General features: G+C 53.9%; 2 protein-coding genes across 2 annotated transcripts; one reads left to right on the forward strand and one right to left on the reverse strand.

Annotated features, from left to right (window-relative positions):
* Positions 1-6,651: 6,651 nt before the first annotated feature.
* Positions 6,652-8,658, forward strand: LOC149388386 (uncharacterized). Its single transcript, XM_089624410.1, has 2 exons — positions 6,652-7,495; positions 7,574-8,658. Exons 1-2 carry the CDS (start codon positions 7,289-7,291, stop codon positions 8,414-8,416), a joined length of 1,050 nt encoding a protein of 349 aa, XP_089480536.1. The 5' UTR covers positions 6,652-7,288; the 3' UTR covers positions 8,417-8,658.
* Positions 8,659-13,009: 4,351 nt separating this feature from the next.
* On the reverse strand, positions 13,010-13,477 carry LOC149388387 (uncharacterized). The gene has a single exon (XM_089622411.1). It carries the CDS (start codon positions 13,475-13,477, stop codon positions 13,010-13,012), a length of 468 nt encoding a protein of 155 aa, XP_089478537.1.
* Positions 13,478-18,788: the final 5,311 nt, after the last annotated feature.

Genomic DNA, 18,788 nt, shown 5'->3' on the forward strand with positions numbered 1-18,788 from the left:
AACAAAGGGAAATTTATCTTGAAACCAAGCATTTAAATATATCATTTTTTAGGTCTTCACCCGGCAATTTTTTTACTTTTTTTTTTTTGGTTTACCGCATATATTTAATCGGTCAAAGATTTTCGTTAGCTATTGCTCAAATTTTCAACATTATTATCGACACCAACTCGACCGGACAAAAATCGACCAAATAAGCTGAATTAAAATGAACACTATATATAACGACAACTCCTTTGTATGATATCTTAGAATTTGTAACAAGTGTTTGCTTTTTACCTTCATCTTTTTACCTCAATTTTGGCTCAATTATTTGAGCTAAATGACAAAAAAAACTCAATGTCTCAGTCATATAAGAAAGGCTCAACTTGATACAATCTTCGCCTATCAGGTGAGCACTCTTCGAGTGAGTATTTACTCCATATAAATATGAGGAAAGGGAAGTGGAAGAGGTAAAGAGAGAGTTAGAGAGGAAATATATTCCATTATATAGGCCCATAAACTAATTAAGTCTATTCTAGAAATTATTCCGGAGTGTATCACAACCATACTCGAACCCCGACGAGATTAAGCAAGTAACGTTTATTGAGAGATCACGTTTGACTTGGTTGCTAATCCAAAACTTAAGTGGGGACTGCAAGAATCAACGACCAAAATTATGGCCATAAATCGGTAATCCTATCCAAATCAAGGTTAGATAAAGATAAATTATTTTAATCGATGACCTACCATTTATTATATGTTCAAGATTCCAAACGTCAACATTTGAAGAGTAGGGGAAATAGTAAGTTTTTGGACAATCATAGTAAGACAGCTTTAGAATAATGTAAGCTAAAAAATACGGCAAACCACAAACATGAACTTGTAACGGAAATGTCAGGATCACATTAGCAAAAAACTAATACACCTTGGTCCCAAAATTTTGACATACAGAAGACATTAGCTACTCTTATATTTTCCAATTGTGCAAGTGATCTAATTGCAGAGAGGGTTTTTCTTTTCAGAAGATGAAGAATTATATCTACATTCATCAATTGAGACAACAAATATCGGCAAAAACAATTGTCTTTTAACACAAATAAGGGGGGAAAAAACCACTTTCATATTAAAATACCATTACAATGTTATAGATATATTAATAAGTTCATTAGTTTGATTAAAAGATCCGCTGTAGCGCATGGTTAATCACAAACGATTATTGAGATTCCGGGTTCGAACCCCGGCAGTGGAAGTCAACCTTTTATTGAGCGAGCAACCCACTTTCCCGGGCCCACAAGCCCAGTCCAACACGGCCTAAGGCATCTTCTTGTCGGAGCCGGCCTTGGCCATGCAAAACGCCTGGTTGGCGGTGTCGTTGGCGAGAACGGTCCCGGCTTTGACCAAGTGGAGCTCGTTAATTAGGACATAACGAGGGTCTCATAAAAAAGAATGGGAGGCATGATATTGTAAAAAAACAGATAACTAGAAAACACAAATGGCGGAACAAAATTAAAGAAAAGACACTACTGAAATGTGGAACAAATCACACACTACGTTTCATTTTTCCATTTGTTTCAAACCTTCTTTGGGGTAAAGACTTGGGACAAGAGAGACGCGAAAACATGCCTTCCACACACTAAAAAAAGAAACTAGAAAACAACGAAATCTGAGCACAAACTATACAAGTCTTACAATGCATGACTATATATCAATAGGAGACAAAAATCATTGTGCACAAAAGACGGGTTCGGAGCGATCATCAACAGTTAAAGCCCCCACAAACCGATAGGACGATTGTTGTCGCTATTTTTCGGACAATGATTTAGGAGCCACAGGCGGTTAGACCCGAGGCCGGACCAAGTGCCTGGGCTCGAGCGTGTCGGACCTGGTTGCCCAGATCTTCCCTTGGCTGTCGATGGTGCCTGAGCTCTCCGGGGTACCTGGAAAAGGTAAGAGGACCGTGAGCTAAGAAGGGAAAACAGAGGGGGTGCCTCTGTTTACCTCTCCGACGCTCAACATTAGTGGGATTAAGGTGGAGTATAGAGGATTTAGAGGGTGAGAGGCCAAAGATGAGGAAACGAGTGAAGTCTGAGTTCTACAGCGTTTTTGGCTCAAAAATGGGTTACCTGGAGAAGGTGAGTGGCGACTGTATTTATAGGCGACCAAGAGGTCACTGGTGGGCCCCCTTGGCCGAGGATAACACGGGCTGGCGTCATTGGCGTGTCCCTTGGCCGAGGATGATGTAGGTTGGCAGAGGATAACATAGGCTCGGCAGATGATAACGTAGGCCAGGCAGAGGATAGCATAGGATGGCGTCATTGGTGGGCCCCATTGGCCGAGGATAGGCTTGTGAGGCCGAGGTCGAGCTCGCGAGGCCGAGGTCGAGCTCGTGAGGCCGAGGTTGTTCGTGAGGCCGAGGTCGAGCTCGTGAGGCCGAGGTCGAGCTCGTGAGGCCGAGGTCGAGCTCGGGCGGCCGAGTGGAGGTCGAGCTCGCCTGGAGGTTGTTCGCGAGGCCGAGGTCGCTCGTGAGGCCGAGGTCGAGCTCGGACGGCCGAGTGGAGGTCGAGCTCGCCTGGAGGTCGTTCGCGAGGCCGAGGTCGCTTGTGAGGCCGAGGTCGAGCTCGCCTGGAGGTCGAGCTCGGGCGGCCGAGTGGAGGTCGAGCTCACCTGGAGGTTGTTCGTGAGGCCGAGGTCGCTCGTGAGGCTGAGGTCGAGCTCGCCTGGAGGTCGAGCTTTGGCCGGCCGGGGCGTGTTGTTACCGAACTGGCGGATAATACAGTGTTAGGTGGTGAGAGTTAGGGCAGGAGTACGGTAGGATTAAAGGGGGTTGGGCGAGGCCCACTTTATGAAAATGGGAATGAGGGGGTTCGGGCGAGGCCCCCTTTACAAAATGGAAATAGGGGTTTTGGGCGATGCCCTCTTTACGAGATGGAATTAGGGGTTCGGGCGAGGCCTCTTTTACGAAATGGGAAAGGAGGTCGGGCGAGGCCTCTTTTACGAAATGGGAAATGGGGGTCGGGCGATGCCTCTTTCACGAAATGGAAATAGAGGTTCGGGCGATGCCTCTTTTACGAAATGGGAAAGGGGAGTCGGGCGAGGCCTCTTTTACGAAATGGAAATAGAGGTTCGGGCGAGGCCTCTTTTACGAAATGAAAATAGTTGTTCGGGCGAGACCTTTTTTTACGAAATGGGAAAGGGGGGTCGGGCGAGGCCTCTTTTACGAAATGGGAAATGGGAGGTCGGGCGAGGTCTCTTTTACAAAATGGGAAAGAGGGGTCGGGCGAGGTATCTTTTACAAAATGGGAAAGGGGGGTCGGGCGAGGCCTCTTTTACGAAATGGGAAATGGGAGGTCGGGCGAGGCCTCTTTTGCGAGATGGGAAAAGGAGGGTCGGGCGAGGTCCCCTGTTCGAGATGGGGGTGGGTCGCTCCATACCCTTCGGTCAAGTCTCCGATCTTCCCACCTTGTTCCTTGGGTTGGACTCGCCGTGCTTTCTTTATTTTTGGGTTGGGCCTTAATGTTTTTTCGCGTGAGAAAAAATCCCTCACAACATTAACCCCCAGTTTCTTGGAGAATTTGGTTGTTCAAGAAACTCTGTGATATTCCCGGTGAGTCATAGCGTGCCCGTTGGTCCCTTGATCATCCTCGGCTTCCGACGCGAGCCTATCGGAGATGACAGCTTCCTCTCCTTTTTTTTTAATTATATATATATATATATATATATATATATTTAAGCTTTCTTAGCTTAATTTCTTCTTCAACACTCTCCTTTTTTTTTGTTGTTGTGTTTTCACTTTTCAGGTACTTGTGTGGAGCTTTAGAGAGAGAGAGCCTCATTTGCTTTGGAGAAAAATCCATATTTCCTCAAGGTGGGTTTCCTATTTCTTCTCTAGTTTAATGATTTTTTGCTGTTCACCCATTGCTTTCCACGTGCTTCTTCTACCTCATTGATGGATTTCACCAACCCACATGATGATAGTGGGGCCCATGACCTCGAAAATGGTGATTTCGAGGGGTTCAAAAACTCGAACCTACCATTCTCACCTCCATGTAGTGACTTTTTTGAGTTTGAAGATGAAAATGATTGAGGCCGCCATCAAGAGCTTTCAAAATGATGGTGAAAAATGTCCATCCTTTAGAGCTATTTTGAATTCCCAACACGAATCATTGGAGGGAATCATTTGTACAGACCCTTTGGAAAGTCAAGACAACACACCAACCACATTTTTGAGTTGTCAAACTCATGTCACGTGCAACACCAGCCCTCCCCTCCATTCTTCTTCGTCCACTTCGCTGAATGAAGACCAAAGGGTAGAACTGGAATATCGCCTCCAAGGCATTCTTCTTCACCAGTCTCCTCCATCTTCTTCGCCTGCTCCACTAATCAAAAATGGCGAAAAATCCTTGACCCATCTTCTCGGCGAGGACTCGATTTTTGCAGGCGCTCGCGAAGAAGGACGGCGTCGCCCAAGCTCGGCGGTCGTCTTCCCCGGTGACGCTCCGAGGCTCGGCTTCCGAGTCGCGGCCTCCGATGCGCGCGATTGCCTTGCCTCGCTCCCATCTTCTTCGCGCGGCCTGGGTGTGGACCAACTCCAGCCGGACTGCTTGGATCTGGACCCGACTTCATCGCGCTCGGCTTCTGGATCTACTCGCGATACGCCTCTTGGTTCGCGCGTCAGCTCGACGGCGCTGGGTCTGGTCTCTTAAGGCTCGGATCTCCTTCCCCTCGAGGCCCTTCTCCCCCAGCCGCCCTCTCGCGACCCGTGCCACTCTCAAGATTTGGCGTCTCCCTCGCGTAGCTCCTCCGACCTGCGAGAAAAATCCCCATTCGGGCCTTTCTTCGGCGAACACGCCTCCGGTTCTTCGTGCGACCACGGCGCGCCCCGCTTGGACCCAACGGCGTTCTCTCCCAGCGCGACCCAGGTGAGATCCACACTGACAGAGCTTATTGGCGAGGACCAGGTTTTTTCGGGTTCAAGCTTCAACGCCTTTTGTGATCGGTCTTGCCTTCCCAGCTCGCGAGACGGTCTCGCCTCGGATCTGGTGGTGACTTCTCGTCTCTTCGGCCGGGTATGGAGTAGCTACCGGCCTATTGGCGAAGTTAGAGCGAATCAAGCAAAGCCGGCTACTTCTTCCAACGCTCCTTGTGACCCGTGTAACTCACGAGTTTCGGCTGCATCTCTCCCAGACCTGAAAAGCTTGGAGGCTTCTCCTTCCAGGTCTATTCTCGTTGGCGCGCGTAGTGTGGGTCGGTCCGAACTTGGCTTGCCAAAGTCTTCCTTGCCCAGTGCTTCGCCTGGTGAGGGACTGGTTTGTTCGACGTCGACTTCTCCTGTCGTTTCAGGTTCGTGTGGTGAAGGTATGCTCATCTCCCTCCCTGATTCGAGTAATTACTTTTCGCCCTTGGTGCCGCGCGCTTCGGGGTTTTTCGCTTACGATTTCGTGCCTTCCAGGCCTGGAAATGGCAGAGGTTCCATCCTCTCTCGTCGAAGAGGATGGATTGTTCGCCATGGCCACAGCGAACGGTGAGGCCGGTTCGGCGAGGGTTGTCTTGGGCCCGACGTCTTCGGGGCCCATCGAACGGGTCCTCGTCGGGGCAGCGATTGACTCGCGGGGTCGGACTGTAGTTCTCGCGGCGAGTGCAAACATGGCACAAGTTCGACCCGACACTCATTCCCGAAAAGGTTGTCGCACTTCGGTGGCTCCGGATTCGACGAGCGCGGACGCAGAACGCGGGGGTAAGTTTCTTGACCCGGAACCCTGTGTGGATGAAAATTCGCATGCTCATAGGTCGGATCGCGATGAAGCTCCTCGGGTTCCTCCTATCAAGTTGGTTTTGACAAATAAGGGGTCGGGTCGGCCGGCTCATAGGGTCCGCGTGGACTCCTTACGAGCGCCGGCTATCACGTCGGCCCCCGCGAGGATCCCGAATATAGTCCTTTCCCTGAGAAGAAAAAGAGGAAGAAGTCACGCCCGGGGTCGGGACATGGGCCGGAAGGGTCGCTTGCGTGCGAGGTTGCTCCTGCTCCGAAGCGAGCCCGGCCTCGACCATGCGGTTCTTCGGCGAAGTCGCACGACTTTTCTGGTTTGGACGTGCCAAGTTCTGCTACCTCTGCCAAGGTTAAGAAACTTTGGGACGGGCTCGGCATCCCATCCGACATAGAGCTTCGCATACCCCAGGAGGGGGAGATCCCGAGCTGTCCGTCGGCGGGTTTTACTGCCGTTCATCTCGATAGTCTGCGGCACGGAATGGGCCTTCCCCTCCAACCCATTTTGCAGCGCCTCCTCGTCGCCCTTGGTTTCCACGCCCTGCAATTGAGCCCGACTTGTTATCGCTATGTGGTGGCGTGCCATGTGGCGTGGTTTGGAAAATGCGGCCGCGCTATGACACTAGACGAGTTTCGTGCCCTGTTTACATTCTATCACAACAAGGGCGCGCCAGGCTTGTATTCCCCTCGAGGTCGCTCCAATGACCCATTCTTGGAGGATTTTCCTTTGAAAATTTCTAAGTCATGGAAGTCCGATTGGGCCTGGGCGCCTGACCAATCGCTGGGGGTCGCTCTTAGGCGGTTTGGCATGATGATCGATTTTCCTCCGGGCGAGACCTCAAGCGGCATTGTGGAGTTTGTCAAATACTTCGAGGGGTTGTGGAGGGGGGTTACGAGGGTGCCGCGTATCTCGGACCTGAGCGGTGGGCCAGTTCGGGATGGTTTCCGTTTCGCGAGTCTGTCCCCATTGATGCATCGGCGGCCGGCGACTCGTCGTCGTCTCTTGGGGGTTCCTCCATGCCCTCTGTGGTGTCGCCGGTCCGGCTTCTCCGATCCGAGTGTCGTCGGGGGAGGCCTCTCCTTTAAACTCGTCAGAGCTGTCACCTCCACGCGACCCCGCCCCCATGACAACTCTCTCTAATTCGTCGGCCACTTCGGTGTCGATGGAGGCGCGGGATGGTAGAAGCCTGCTTGTTTTAGTGTCTTGTTAGCTCTTTAGACGAGATTTTTCCTTGCTCGCGTGTTTATGCTTCTCTGTCTTGTGTTCGTCGTTGACGAAGTTTGTTTATGTGGTGTACATGCATGGCTCCAGAGGACCATCGTGAGAGGAGGAAGTTCACGTCCCTCCGGATCCTCCCGCTGGTTCTCGCGCCGGGTCGGGCGCCTGCGATCCCGGCCTAACATCTGCTTCACGTGCTCCAAGCGAGAGAATGAGGTTTACGCCTTCGTTGGACCTGCCCGCGGCTTTTCAGAACATGTCAGGTGTCCAAGGCCCGGCCGTGACTCACTTCTGTGACGCTCGCGTTCCTCCCCAATCAGAGGGTGATGGGGTTCGGGGCGCCCTGGCTCTGGTGCCGATTCACCGCCTGCGAAGAGGCAGCGCGGTCCCGTCTGACTCTCACCGAGCTTGTGGACGATCTCGGCGAACGCTGTGTTACTGATCTGAAAGCGACTAGGATTCGAGAGCTCAAGTCGGTGATTGAGAAGTGTGAACTCGATTCCATGGATCACGCGGTGACACTTTCTCGCACGGTGAGTCATTTTCCTTTTCCCATTTGCTTTGCAATACTTTGCTTATTCTTGTATTTCATGTCTTGTGTTATTCCGTAGCTCTTTATCGCGAGTACATACAACTCCAAGCTGCTCCGCTCCTCTCGCGATCTCGTTAGGCAGATGGGAGATGACAAGAGGGAAGTTGCCATGGAGAGGAACTCCCTTCGCGAGGAGGTGGGTCGGCTGAAGCTTGAGGTCCAGGCCGCACGGGACATCGGATTCAAGGAGGGTCAGGAGGCTTCTTGTCTTGAAGTGGAGTGGCTGAAGAAAGAACTAGGTGAGCGCACCTCGGAGCTGAGGGCGCTAATGTTGACATCCGACGAGCGGGTCGTCGAAGTGGCTGACGCCCGTCACAAGATTACTGACTTCGAGGGGCAGGTGACATCCCTCCGGGACGAGGTGAAGATTAGCGCTGAAAAGCTTGATTCCTTACGAGCTCAGCTTGGAGATGGCGAGAAGACGATCGCGCCTCTTCGCGACAGCTTGGCGGACGCGACCGCGAACATTGCTCGGCTTGAGAGGCTGGCCGAGGAAACGCTGGAGGCGACCAATGCCGCGTGGGAGGAAGCTTCCGACAAGATGTTTTGGAAGGGAGTCGCGTTGTGCCATCGCGGTTTCCTCCAGGAGAACGCGAGCTTCCCGCTTACCTACGCGTTCCTTGACGTCGAGGGTGCTCCTGCAGAGTTTCGCGCAGCTCGGCCTGCGGTTGCCGTGCCTGATGCCGCAGACATTCCCCCCGACCCTCCTCATGTAACTCATGGGGATCCGACCGAGCTGTCCGCGATTGTCGCCGAGGGGGATCGCCAAGATGGTCCTTCCGAGGGCGAGGCGCAAGTGGACTTGGGGGACGGGCGCGACGAGGAAGACGGTCGAGACGGCGACTCTGGCGATGAAGACTGATGTTGCTTTCGTAGCATTTTGGCTTATAGTTTTTGCATTAGCTTTCGCTTTTGTTTGCGTTGATGTAGCGTTTATCTAACCTCCCTTGTTTGAGGGGTTTTTCTTTTGCTCGGTGCGGTCCGTTGTGCACCTAATTAGCTTATGACTTTTGGGTGGTGCGGTTGGTTGTGCACCTTGCTAGATACTTACCCAGAACTCTTTTTTGTGGTGTCAAAATGGTGGAATGAGAGTGTTATCTTTTAGACTTGTGAAATATTATTTTTTTTTGTTTTTTTTTTGCTTCGTGTCTGTTGTATGGAAATGCTTTGAGCTTGTGCGGGGCTCTTGCCGCCTTTTCCCTTCTTGCGCCTTGAGCAGGCTTCAAGGTGGGTTGGGTTCTCGATGGCGCGAGTTCCCTTATCTTGGGCTTCACAGGATTCTTTGAGTTGTGTTTCTGGTCTCGGAGCAGTGAGTCCATTTTCTCCTCGGATCCTGTAAAGGTTTTAAGATTGGTCGGGGACTCGAAAACGCGAGCCCCCTCATCTCGGGTCGCACATAACTCTTTGAGATACGCTCGGGGTTCCATGGGCGCTTTGAGGTTGGTCGGGGACTTGATGGCGCAAGTCCCCTCATCTCGGGTCGCACGGGATTTTTTGAGATGTGTTCGAAGTTTCAATGTTGCGAAACCCCATTTCTCGGATCTCATTGACACTTTGAGGTCGTTCGGGGACTTGATGGCGCAAGTCCCCTCATACGAGATTTTTTTAGATGTGTTCGGAGTTTCAACGTTGCGAAACCCCATTTTTCGGATCCCGTAGACGCTTTGAGGTCGGTCGGGGACTTGATGGCGCAAGTCCCATCATCTCGGGTCGTACGGGATTTTTGAGATGTGTTCGGAGTTTCAACGTTGTGAAACCCCATTTCTCGGATCCCGTAGACGCTTTGAGGTCGGTCGGGGACTTGATGGCGCAAGTCCCCTTATCTCAGGTCGTACGGGATTTTTCGAGACTTGTTTGGAGTTTCATCATTGCAAAACCCCATTTCTCGGATCCCGTAGACGCTTTGAGGTCGGTCGGGGACTTGACGCCGCGAGGCCCTCATCGTCATGATTGCAATGCCTGTATTCCTGCATTTTCGCATGTGTGCATGTTATTTGTATTTTTTAATTTGTCGTTGCGTTTTATGCTTGGTGTTCATCTTGCTCCGTTAACCCCCCAGTTTTTTATGCAATTTGAGTCAAATTGTATGAAAAATTAGAAGCTGAGTTTGGCAAACTGAACGTGAGTTTCGACTTCATTCATTACTTTGGCGCGTTGCCTGCTTTTGAGAAATTCAAAGTACACTTAGGCCGGTGGCCGCTTTGGCAAAATAAAATTACACTTGGGCCGAAGGCCGCTTTTGGAAAGTAAATGTTAACTCCTACTGATAGTATTGGCAGAGGTGTTCCGCATTCCACGGGTGCCTGATCTCTGTGCCGTCCATCTTGTCGAGGTGATAGGTCCCGTCGTGTATCACCTTCCGGACTCGGTAGGCCCTTTCTAGTTTGGTCCGAGCACCCATGCCCCACGAACTTGGGTGTTTTGGAACACTCTCCTCAAGACGAGGCTTCCTTCGACAAAACGGCGGGCCTTGACCTTCGAGTTGTAATGCTTCTTGATGATCCTCTTTTTCGCAGCCAGGCGGGTGAACGCTTCGGCTCTCTTCTCCTCGATCACATTAAGTTCCATCCGGAGGGCTTCATTATTGCTCTCTTCGTCGAAGTTTTCTGTCCGGAATGATGGGGCACCGATCTCGACGGGGATGACGGCCTCGACCCCGTAGGTCAGGGAGAAAGGCGTCTCGTCGGTGGCGGCTGTCTAAGCATCGAATGAGCGGCTGTGAATACCCTCTCTTGTACAGCGTGGATCCCCGCCAGACATACTTATACACGTGGTACTTCACCTTCTTGGCTTCGGCTTGGTCGGTGGGGATGATATTGTCGCGGAGGTACCTGATGATCGGAGTCATCCAGTTCACCTGGGGTTCTTCTTCGATTAGATTCACCTCCTCCTTGCTGATGGACGGAAGCTTCAAGGTTTCGACGGGCACCTTACCTAGCTCTTCGTTGTCACCGCCTGAAGCCATTCGAGCCAAGACACCGGCCTCGGCGTTCGAGCCTCTGGGGACCTATACGATCTCGTACCAAGGGATTGACTCCAGTCGGAGCTTGGTTTCTTCTAGGTACGCCGCCATGTTTTCCTCATTGGCTTGGTATTCTCCCTTTACTTAGTTGACGATGAGGAGCGAGTCGCAGTAGATCTTGAGATTCTCAGCTCCGAGCTTCCTAGCCAAGTCGAGTCCGGTCAGGAGGGCCTCGTATTCAGCCTCATTATTCGAAGCTTTGAACTGGAAATGGATGGCATATTTGAGCTTTTCCCCATCTGGATTGACGAAGACGATTCCTGCCCCTGATCCACGGACGTTGGACGCTCCGTCTACGTGCAGACTCCAGACTGGCCCGTCAGGGGCGGCCTTCCTCTTCTTACCTGTTTCCTTGTCTTCCACGACTTCTTTGCCTTGCTTATCTTCCTCATCCTGACATAGGTTCACATCGTAGGTGAATTCGGCGATAAAGTCAGCGACGGCTTATCCCTTGATCGTCGTTCTTGGCTGGAACTCCACCCCGTATTCACCTAGTTCCTGGGACCAGACGGCCATCCTTGTCGAAGTTCCCTTTTGCAGGGCTTTCTTGATTGGGTACTCGGTCCTTACTATAACTTGATGTGCTTGAAAATATGGTCGGAGCTTCCTTGCGGACATAGCCAGAGCGAGCGACAGCTTCTCTATCTCCGGGTATCGCGTTTCAGCGTCTAAGAGCGCTTTGCTTACGTAATACACGGGCCATTGTATCTTCTCTTCTTCTCGGATTAGGACCGCGCTGACCGCCCTCGTTGACACGGAGAGGTACAAATAGAGGGTCTCGCCGTCTCTGGGCTTCGCTAGGAGTGGTGGCGTGGCGAAGTATGTCTTCAAGTCCTGGAATACGGTTTCGCACTCGTCGGTCCACTCAAAGTCGGCTCCTCCTTTGATGGCTTGGAAGAAAGGCTGACATCGGTCGGTGGTCTTGGAGACGAACCGACTTAGCGCAGCCACACGCCCAGTGAGGCTTTGGACTTCCTTTGCCTTGGTTGGGGACCTCATGTCCAGGAGTGCCTGTATCTTTTCGGGGTTGGCTTCGATGCCTCGTTGGTTGACGATAAATCCCAGGAATTCCCCTGACTCTACACCGAACGCGCACTTGTTCGGGTTTAGCTTCATCTTGTACTTTCGGAGAAGGGTGAAGGTCTCCTCCAGGTCTTTGACGTGGTCCGGCGCCTTGAGGCTTTTGACGAGCATGTCGTCGACATAGACCTACATCGTCTTCCCGATTTGCTTGGTGAACATTTGGTTTACCAAGCGCTGATAAGTGGCTTCGTCGTTCTTCAGCCCGAACGGCATCACCTGGTAACAGAATAGTCCTCGATCGGTGGTGAAAGTGGTCTTCAGCTCGTCCCGAGTATGCGTCCATGAAGCTCATGAGCTTGTGTCCTACGGTGGAGTCGACTAGTTGGTCGATTCTCGGCAGGGGAAAGCAGTCCTTCAGGCATGCTTTGTTGAGGTCGGTGTAGTCAATGCAGATTCGTCATTTTCCGTTCGACTTCTTCACCATGACCACATTGGAGATCCAGCTCGAGAATTTGGCCTCGCGGACAAACTTGGCGGTGATTAACTTCTCCACTTCCTCGCTGATCGCGAGGTATCTTTCTGAGTTGAACGACCTTCTCTTCTGGATTTTCCCATTCTCTCCGGGGAGCACGTTGAGCCGATGAGAGATGATCTCTGGGTCGATCCCGGCATGTCCGCATGCATCCATGTGAAAACGTCTTTGTGTTCTCGGAGGAATGCTTCGAGTTGGTCTTTTAATTCGGCCGGCAGGTGCGCTCCGATCATGACGACCTGTTCGGGGTTGACATTGTCGAGTATCACAAGCACGAGATCGCTAGACGCCTCTACTTTCTTGGTGTCGGCTTCTTCTCGTGGGTCCAGGTCCTCGAGTGCTTACGCCTTGTTGATCTCGCCTGGGAGGTCATATCCGACCTAACATATGACCCCTACCATGGCGTTGCCTTTCCTGATGCGGGACCCCTGGACGTGGCATGCCCTGGAGTCGGCTTGGCTTCCTCGCATCACCCCTACTCCTTTCGGTGTCGGGAATTTCATGAGGAGGTGGTATGTTGAGGTGACTGCGCGGAGTCTGTTGAGCGTCGGTCGCCCTATGATGATATTGTGAGCAAAAGGTCGATCCACAATTAGGAAATCCACCAGGCGCGTGACCTGGGCTCCCCCCTCATGTCCAAATGTGATTGGGAGTCTTATGGAACCTTCCGTGTAAATGCACTCTCATGCGAACCCGAAGAGCGGGGTCTTGACTGGGGTCGGGCGGATTTCTCCAAGGTCCATCCGGTCAAGGGCAGTCTTGAACAGGATGTCGGCCGAGCTCCCGTTGTCAATGAGAATCCTCTTCACCATATTGTTTGCTATCTGCGCTTTGACAATGATGGCGTCGTTGTGCGGATGCATCACATGGCGGGCTTCCTATTCGGTGAAGTGGATCGTTTTGAACGGCGTGGCCGGGCAAGTGCTCTGGGTGAGATTGATATGGTGGGATGGGCCCTCTCCGGCCGCCGCCCGCGCATAGTTTTTTCGCTCGTGCGCGGTATCCCCCGTTTCTGGTCCTCCAAATATAGTGGTCACCAAGTTGAGTGGGGCGTTGGCCACGTTGCCTCGGGTGTCGTTGTTGTTGTTTCCACCCGCGACAACTTCTTTCCCACGTTCCTGCCACCTGTCGTTTTGGGGAACCTGCCTCCTCGGCGCGGGGTCCGGATTGACGACCATGGCCATCACGAACTCCTTCAGCTCGCCATTCTGGATGTGATTTTTGATCTGCCTCCTGAGCTCGATGCATTCGGCGGTGAGGTGACCATGATCTTTGTGGAAATGGCAGTACTTGTTCTTGTTGCGTTTCGAGGGGTCCTTCGCCAAGGTTCGGGGCACGGTGAACATGTCCTAGGTGCAAGGCCATAATTCGATCTGGTGTCGTTTTGAGTGGTGTGAAGTCGGTGTTCCTCTGGAACTTCTCGACTAGTAGGGGTCTCTGTCTTGGCGGGGGTCGGACGTTCGAGAACGCGGTGTTGGGGCCCTAGCTCTTCTTTCTTCGCTAGTCGTCGTCGACCTCATCCTCGTCCCTGCGCCGGTTTCCCCTCTCACGGATTCTCCGACTCTCGTAGTACTCCTTGACAGAGATATGCTGGGTGGCTTGTGATATGAGCTCCGGCATCGTAGCAGGTCGCTGCTTTACCAGCGACGTCAAAAGGTCGCCGGTTCGTAGGCCATCAATGAAGGCGTAGACAGCTTCGCCATCCTCGTAATCGTCCACCTTGTTGGACTCCTCGATGAACCGATTAAGGTAGTGTTGGAGCGTCTCGGAGCTGCCCTGTTTGATCGTCAGGATGTATGATTTTTCCTTTCTCTGGATCCGTGAGGCGGAGAAGCAAGTGAGGAACCTCTCCTGGAGGTCTTCGAACGATTGCACGGACCCTCGTCCGAGCCTTTAGAACCACTCGAACGTGGTACCGGTGAGGGTGAGGCAGAATGCCTGACACATTGTTGACGGGGATTGTCCCGCCATCCTCATGTTGGTCTGGTACTGGTGAATGTGGTAAAGAGGGTATGTGCTTCCGTCGTAGAGCGGCATGACGGGCGGGCGGAAGCTTCCCCCAGTGTCATCAGCGAGCACGTGTGCCGCGAATGGCAAAGCCACGCCCTCAATCATGCTTCTCACCAAGGGGGTTCTTGTCTGCGCCGCTCGCAGCTCTCGGACTTCCTCCCTTAGCACGTTGACCATGTTGGTCAACTCATCGTTCCTGACCTGCGTAGCGGCCGACGCGAACCTAGTGGTGCGCCCTCTCTCGTTCGATGCCTGGGTGGCGTGCGGCGCCGGAGGCGTCGGAGTCGTCGTAGCCGGGGGGAGCAACCTCCTGCGGCTCATGGGTCTCCGGGGCAGGCTGGCGCCTAGGGATCTCCCATCTTGCATTGAGGTGGCGCCTCAAGTCCACGTTTGGCTCTAGACGCCCTGGCGACCTGGCGCGTCGCGGCGGTGAGAACCTCCTCGCGTCCCCGCTGTCGGCGACTTCCTCCCCTAATCCAAGATGTTTGAAGGCGGACCTTCGCGACTCGGTCCCTGCTCCGGCTGCAGAGCGGGACGCCTGGGGTAAGGGGGCGCGAGGCTGCGCTCGTGGGTCTCTTTGCCCCTCGTCGCGGCGAGTCTCCGAGCGCTGCGGTACCTGCTCGTGGGCCGTCCGTCGCTCCTCTTGGTGGTTGTGTCCGATGTCTCGTATGATCGGGTCGGGCGCGTCGTCCTGACCGTCTTCGTCGTGACTCCCCGAGTAGACATCTCGCCCCCGTCCGCTTCTCTCCCGGGCGTGACGCCTCATGGCCCGCTCCTCCTTGTCTATTGCAAATTCACTCGCCAGCAAGAATAGACTGTTCTCGAGGCGTTCCATCCGGTCGTCTTGCTCGATGAATACCGATCCGGCGGGGTTCGCCGCATTGGCGGCGCTCGGGTCGGCCGTCGGTACTGCGCCTGTCGATGGACCTGCGCCCGCCGGGGGGGCTTCATGGGCGCTCGCGTGTGGAGCGCCACGCTCTCTGTTCGCCGGGGAGCGCTACTCTAGGAGACGGCTGCGCGGTTCGACATGTTGACTTCTTGATGTAGCGGGAGTTCCTTGGTACCTAAGAAAGGAATGTTTTTGCTGATGGAGAGCCCGTACGTGGTTGTTCTCGGGATCCCCTCCTTCTAGCGCCGAAATGTTAAGCCATTTTTTGGTTCAACACTTATGGACACGTGACCTGAGCGGACTTGGCCACGTGTCTTCGAATCTGTGAGATTTGTAATGAGATATTCCTCTTATCGAATGAAGAACGAGAGAATTGGTTTCTCAAGCTCTTGGACACGATCGTAGAGGGAATATAATTTGGCTCGGGAGCCTTGGGTTTTGAGAGAGAGTGAACCTATCTCTCCCACTCTAGAGAGAATGGAAGGAGATCGTTCCTCGTTTTTGTGTGAAAATGTATGAGTGGAGTGGCTTTGATTCTATTTCTTCTTGATTTCAGTCTCAAAGGTGATTCTAGTGAGAGAAATAGATGAATAGGGGTTTTGAGAGAGTCTGGTTAGAGAGAGAAAAAGCAAGCCCTTGATAAGTGTTTGTCTCGGATATTTATAGTGAGGTGATGAGAGTTAGGGCAGGAGTACGGTAGGAGTAAAGGGGGTCGGGCGAGACCCACTTTATGAATATGGGAATGAGGGGGTTCGGGCGAGGACCCCTTTACGAAATGGAAATAGGGGGATCGGGCGAGGCCCCCTTTACGAGATGGAATTAGGGGTTCGGGCGAGGCCTCTTTTACGAAATGAGAAAGGGGGGTCGGGCGAGGCCTCTTTTATGAAATGGGAAAGGGGGGTCGGGCGAGGCCTCTTTTACGAAATGGGAAAGGGGGGTCGGGCGAGGCCTCTTTTACAAAATGGAAATAGAGGTTCGGGCGAGGCCTCTTTTACGAAATGGGAAATGGGGGTCGTCAGCGAGCACGTGTGCCGCGAATGGCAAAGCCACGCCCTCGAGCATGATTCTCACCAAGGGGGTTCTTGTCGGCGCCGCTCGCAGCTCTCAGACTTCCTCCCTTAGCACGTTGACCATGTTGGTCAACTCGTCGTTCCCGACCTGCGTAGCGGCCGACGCGAACCTAGTGGTGCGCCCTCTCTCGTGCGATGCCTGGGTGGCGTACGGCGCCGGAGGCGTCAGAGTCGTCGTAGCCGCGGGAGCAACCTCCTGCTGCTCATGGGTCTCTGAGGCAGGCTGGCGCCTAGGGATCTCCCATGTTGCATTGAGGTAGCGCCTCAAGTCCATGTTTGGCTCTAGGCGCCCTGGCGCGTCGCGGCGGTGAGAACCTCCTCGCGTCCCCGCTGTCGGCGACTTCCTCCCCCAATCCTAGATGTTCGAAGGCGGACCTTCGCGACTCGGTCCCTGCTCCGGCTGCAGAGCGGGACGCCTGGGGTAAGGGGGCGCGAGGCTGCGCTCGTGGGTCTCTTTGCCCCTCGTCGCGGCGAGTCTCCGAGCGCTGCGGTACCTGCTCGTGGGCCGTCCGTCGCTCCTCTTGGTGGTTGTGTCCGATGTCTCGTATGCTCGGGTCGGGCGCGTCGTCCTGACCGTCTTCGTCGTGACTGCCCGAGTAGACATCTCGCCCCGTCCGCTTCTCTCCCGGGCGTGACGCCTCATGGCCCGCTCTTCCCTGTCTATTGCGAATTCCCTCACCAGTAAGAATAGACTGTTCTCGAGGCGTTCCATCCGGTCGTCTCGCTCGATGAATACCGATCCGGCGGGGTTCGCCGTATTGGCGGCGCTCGGGTCGGTCGTCGGTACTGCGCCTGTCGATAGACCTGCGCCCGCCGGGGGGGCTTCCTGGGCGCTCGCGTGTGGAGCGCCACGCTCTCTGTTCGCCGGGGAGCGCTACTCTCGGAGACGGCTGCGCGGTTCGACATGTTGACTTCTTGATGTAGCGGGAGTTCCTTGGTACCTATGAAAGGAATGTTTTTGCTGATGGAGAGCCCGTACGTGGTTGTTCTCGGGATCCCCTCCTTCTAGCGCCGAAATGTTGAGCCATTTTTTGGTTCAACACTTATGGACACGTAACGTGAGCGGACTTGGCCACGTGTCTTCGAATCTGTGAGATTTGTAATGGGATATTCCTCTTATCGAATGAAGAACGAGAGAATTGGTTTCTCAAGCTCTTGGACACGATCGTAGATGGAATATAATTTGGCTCGGGAGCCTCGGGTTTTGAGAGGGAGTGAACCTATCTCTCCCACTCTAGAGAGAATGGAAGGAGATCGTTCCTCGTTTTTGTGTGAAAATGTATGAGTGGAGTGGCTTTGATTCTCTTTGTTCTTGATTTCGGTCTCAAAGGTGTTTCTAGTGAGAGAAATAGCTGAATAGGGGTTTTGAGAGAGTCTGGTTAGAGAGAGAAAAAGCAAGCCCTTGATAAGTGTTTGTCTCGGATATTTATAGTGAGGTGATGAGAGTTAGGGCAGGAGTACGGTAGGAGTAAAGGGGGTCGGGCGAGACCCACTTTATGAATATGGGAATGAGGGGGTTCGGGCGAGGACCCCTTTACGAAATGGAAATAGGGGGATCGGGCGAGGCCCCCTTTACGAGATGGAATTAGGGGTTCGGGCGAGGCCTCTTTTACGAAATGAGAAAGGGGGGTCGGGCGAGGCCTCTTTTATGAAATGGGAAAGGGGGGTCGGGCGAGGCCTCTTTTACGAAATGGGAAAGGGGGGTCGGGCGAGGCCTCTTTTACAAAATGGAAATAGAGGTTCGGGCGAGGCCTCTTTTACGAAATGGGAAATGGGGGTCGTCAGCGAGCACGTGTGCCGCGAATGGCAAAGCCACGCCCTCGAGCATGATTCTCACCAAGGGGGTTCTTGTCGGCGCCGCTCGCAGCTCTCAGACTTCCTCCCTTAGCACGTTGACCATGTTGGTCAACTCGTCGTTCCCGACCTGCGTAGCGGCCGACGCGAACCTAGTGGTGCGCCCTCTCTCGTGCGATGCCTGGGTGGCGTACGGCGCCGGAGGCGTCAGAGTCGTCGTAGCCGCGGGAGCAACCTCCTGCTGCTCATGGGTCTCTGAGGCAGGCTGGCGCCTAGGGATCTCCCATGTTGCATTGAGGTAGCGCCTCAAGTCCATGTTTGGCTCTAGGCGCCCTGGCGCGTCGCGGCGGTGAGAACCTCCTCGCGTCCCCGCTGTCGGCGACTTCCTCCCCCAATCCTAGATGTTCGAAGGCGGACCTTCGCGACTCGGTCCCTGCTCCGGCTGCAGAGCGGGACGCCTGGGGTAAGGGGGCGCGAGGCTGCGCTCGTGGGTCTCTTTGCCCCTCGTCGCGGCGAGTCTCCGAGCGCTGCGGTACCTGCTCGTGGGCCGTCCGTCGCTCCTCTTGGTGGTTGTGTCCGATGTCTCGTATGCTCGGGTCGGGCGCGTCGTCCTGACCGTCTTCGTCGTGACTGCCCGAGTAGACATCTCGCCCCGTCCGCTTCTCTCCCGGGCGTGACGCCTCATGGCCCGCTCTTCCCTGTCTATTGCGAATTCCCTCACCAGTAAGAATAGACTGTTCTCGAGGCGTTCCATCCGGTCGTCTCGCTCGATGAATACCGATCCGGCGGGGTTCGCCGTATTGGCGGCGCTCGGGTCGGTCGTCGGTACTGCGCCTGTCGATAGACCTGCGCCCGCCGGGGGGGCTTCCTGGGCGCTCGCGTGTGGAGCGCCAC

Source organism: Urtica dioica, chromosome 8, assembly GCF_054948205.1.
Source record: "Urtica dioica subsp. dioica isolate 48M chromosome 8, U.dioica_male_clone48M_v1_H2, whole genome shotgun sequence".
Lineage (NCBI taxonomy): Eukaryota > Viridiplantae > Streptophyta > Magnoliopsida > Rosales > Urticaceae > Urtica > Urtica dioica.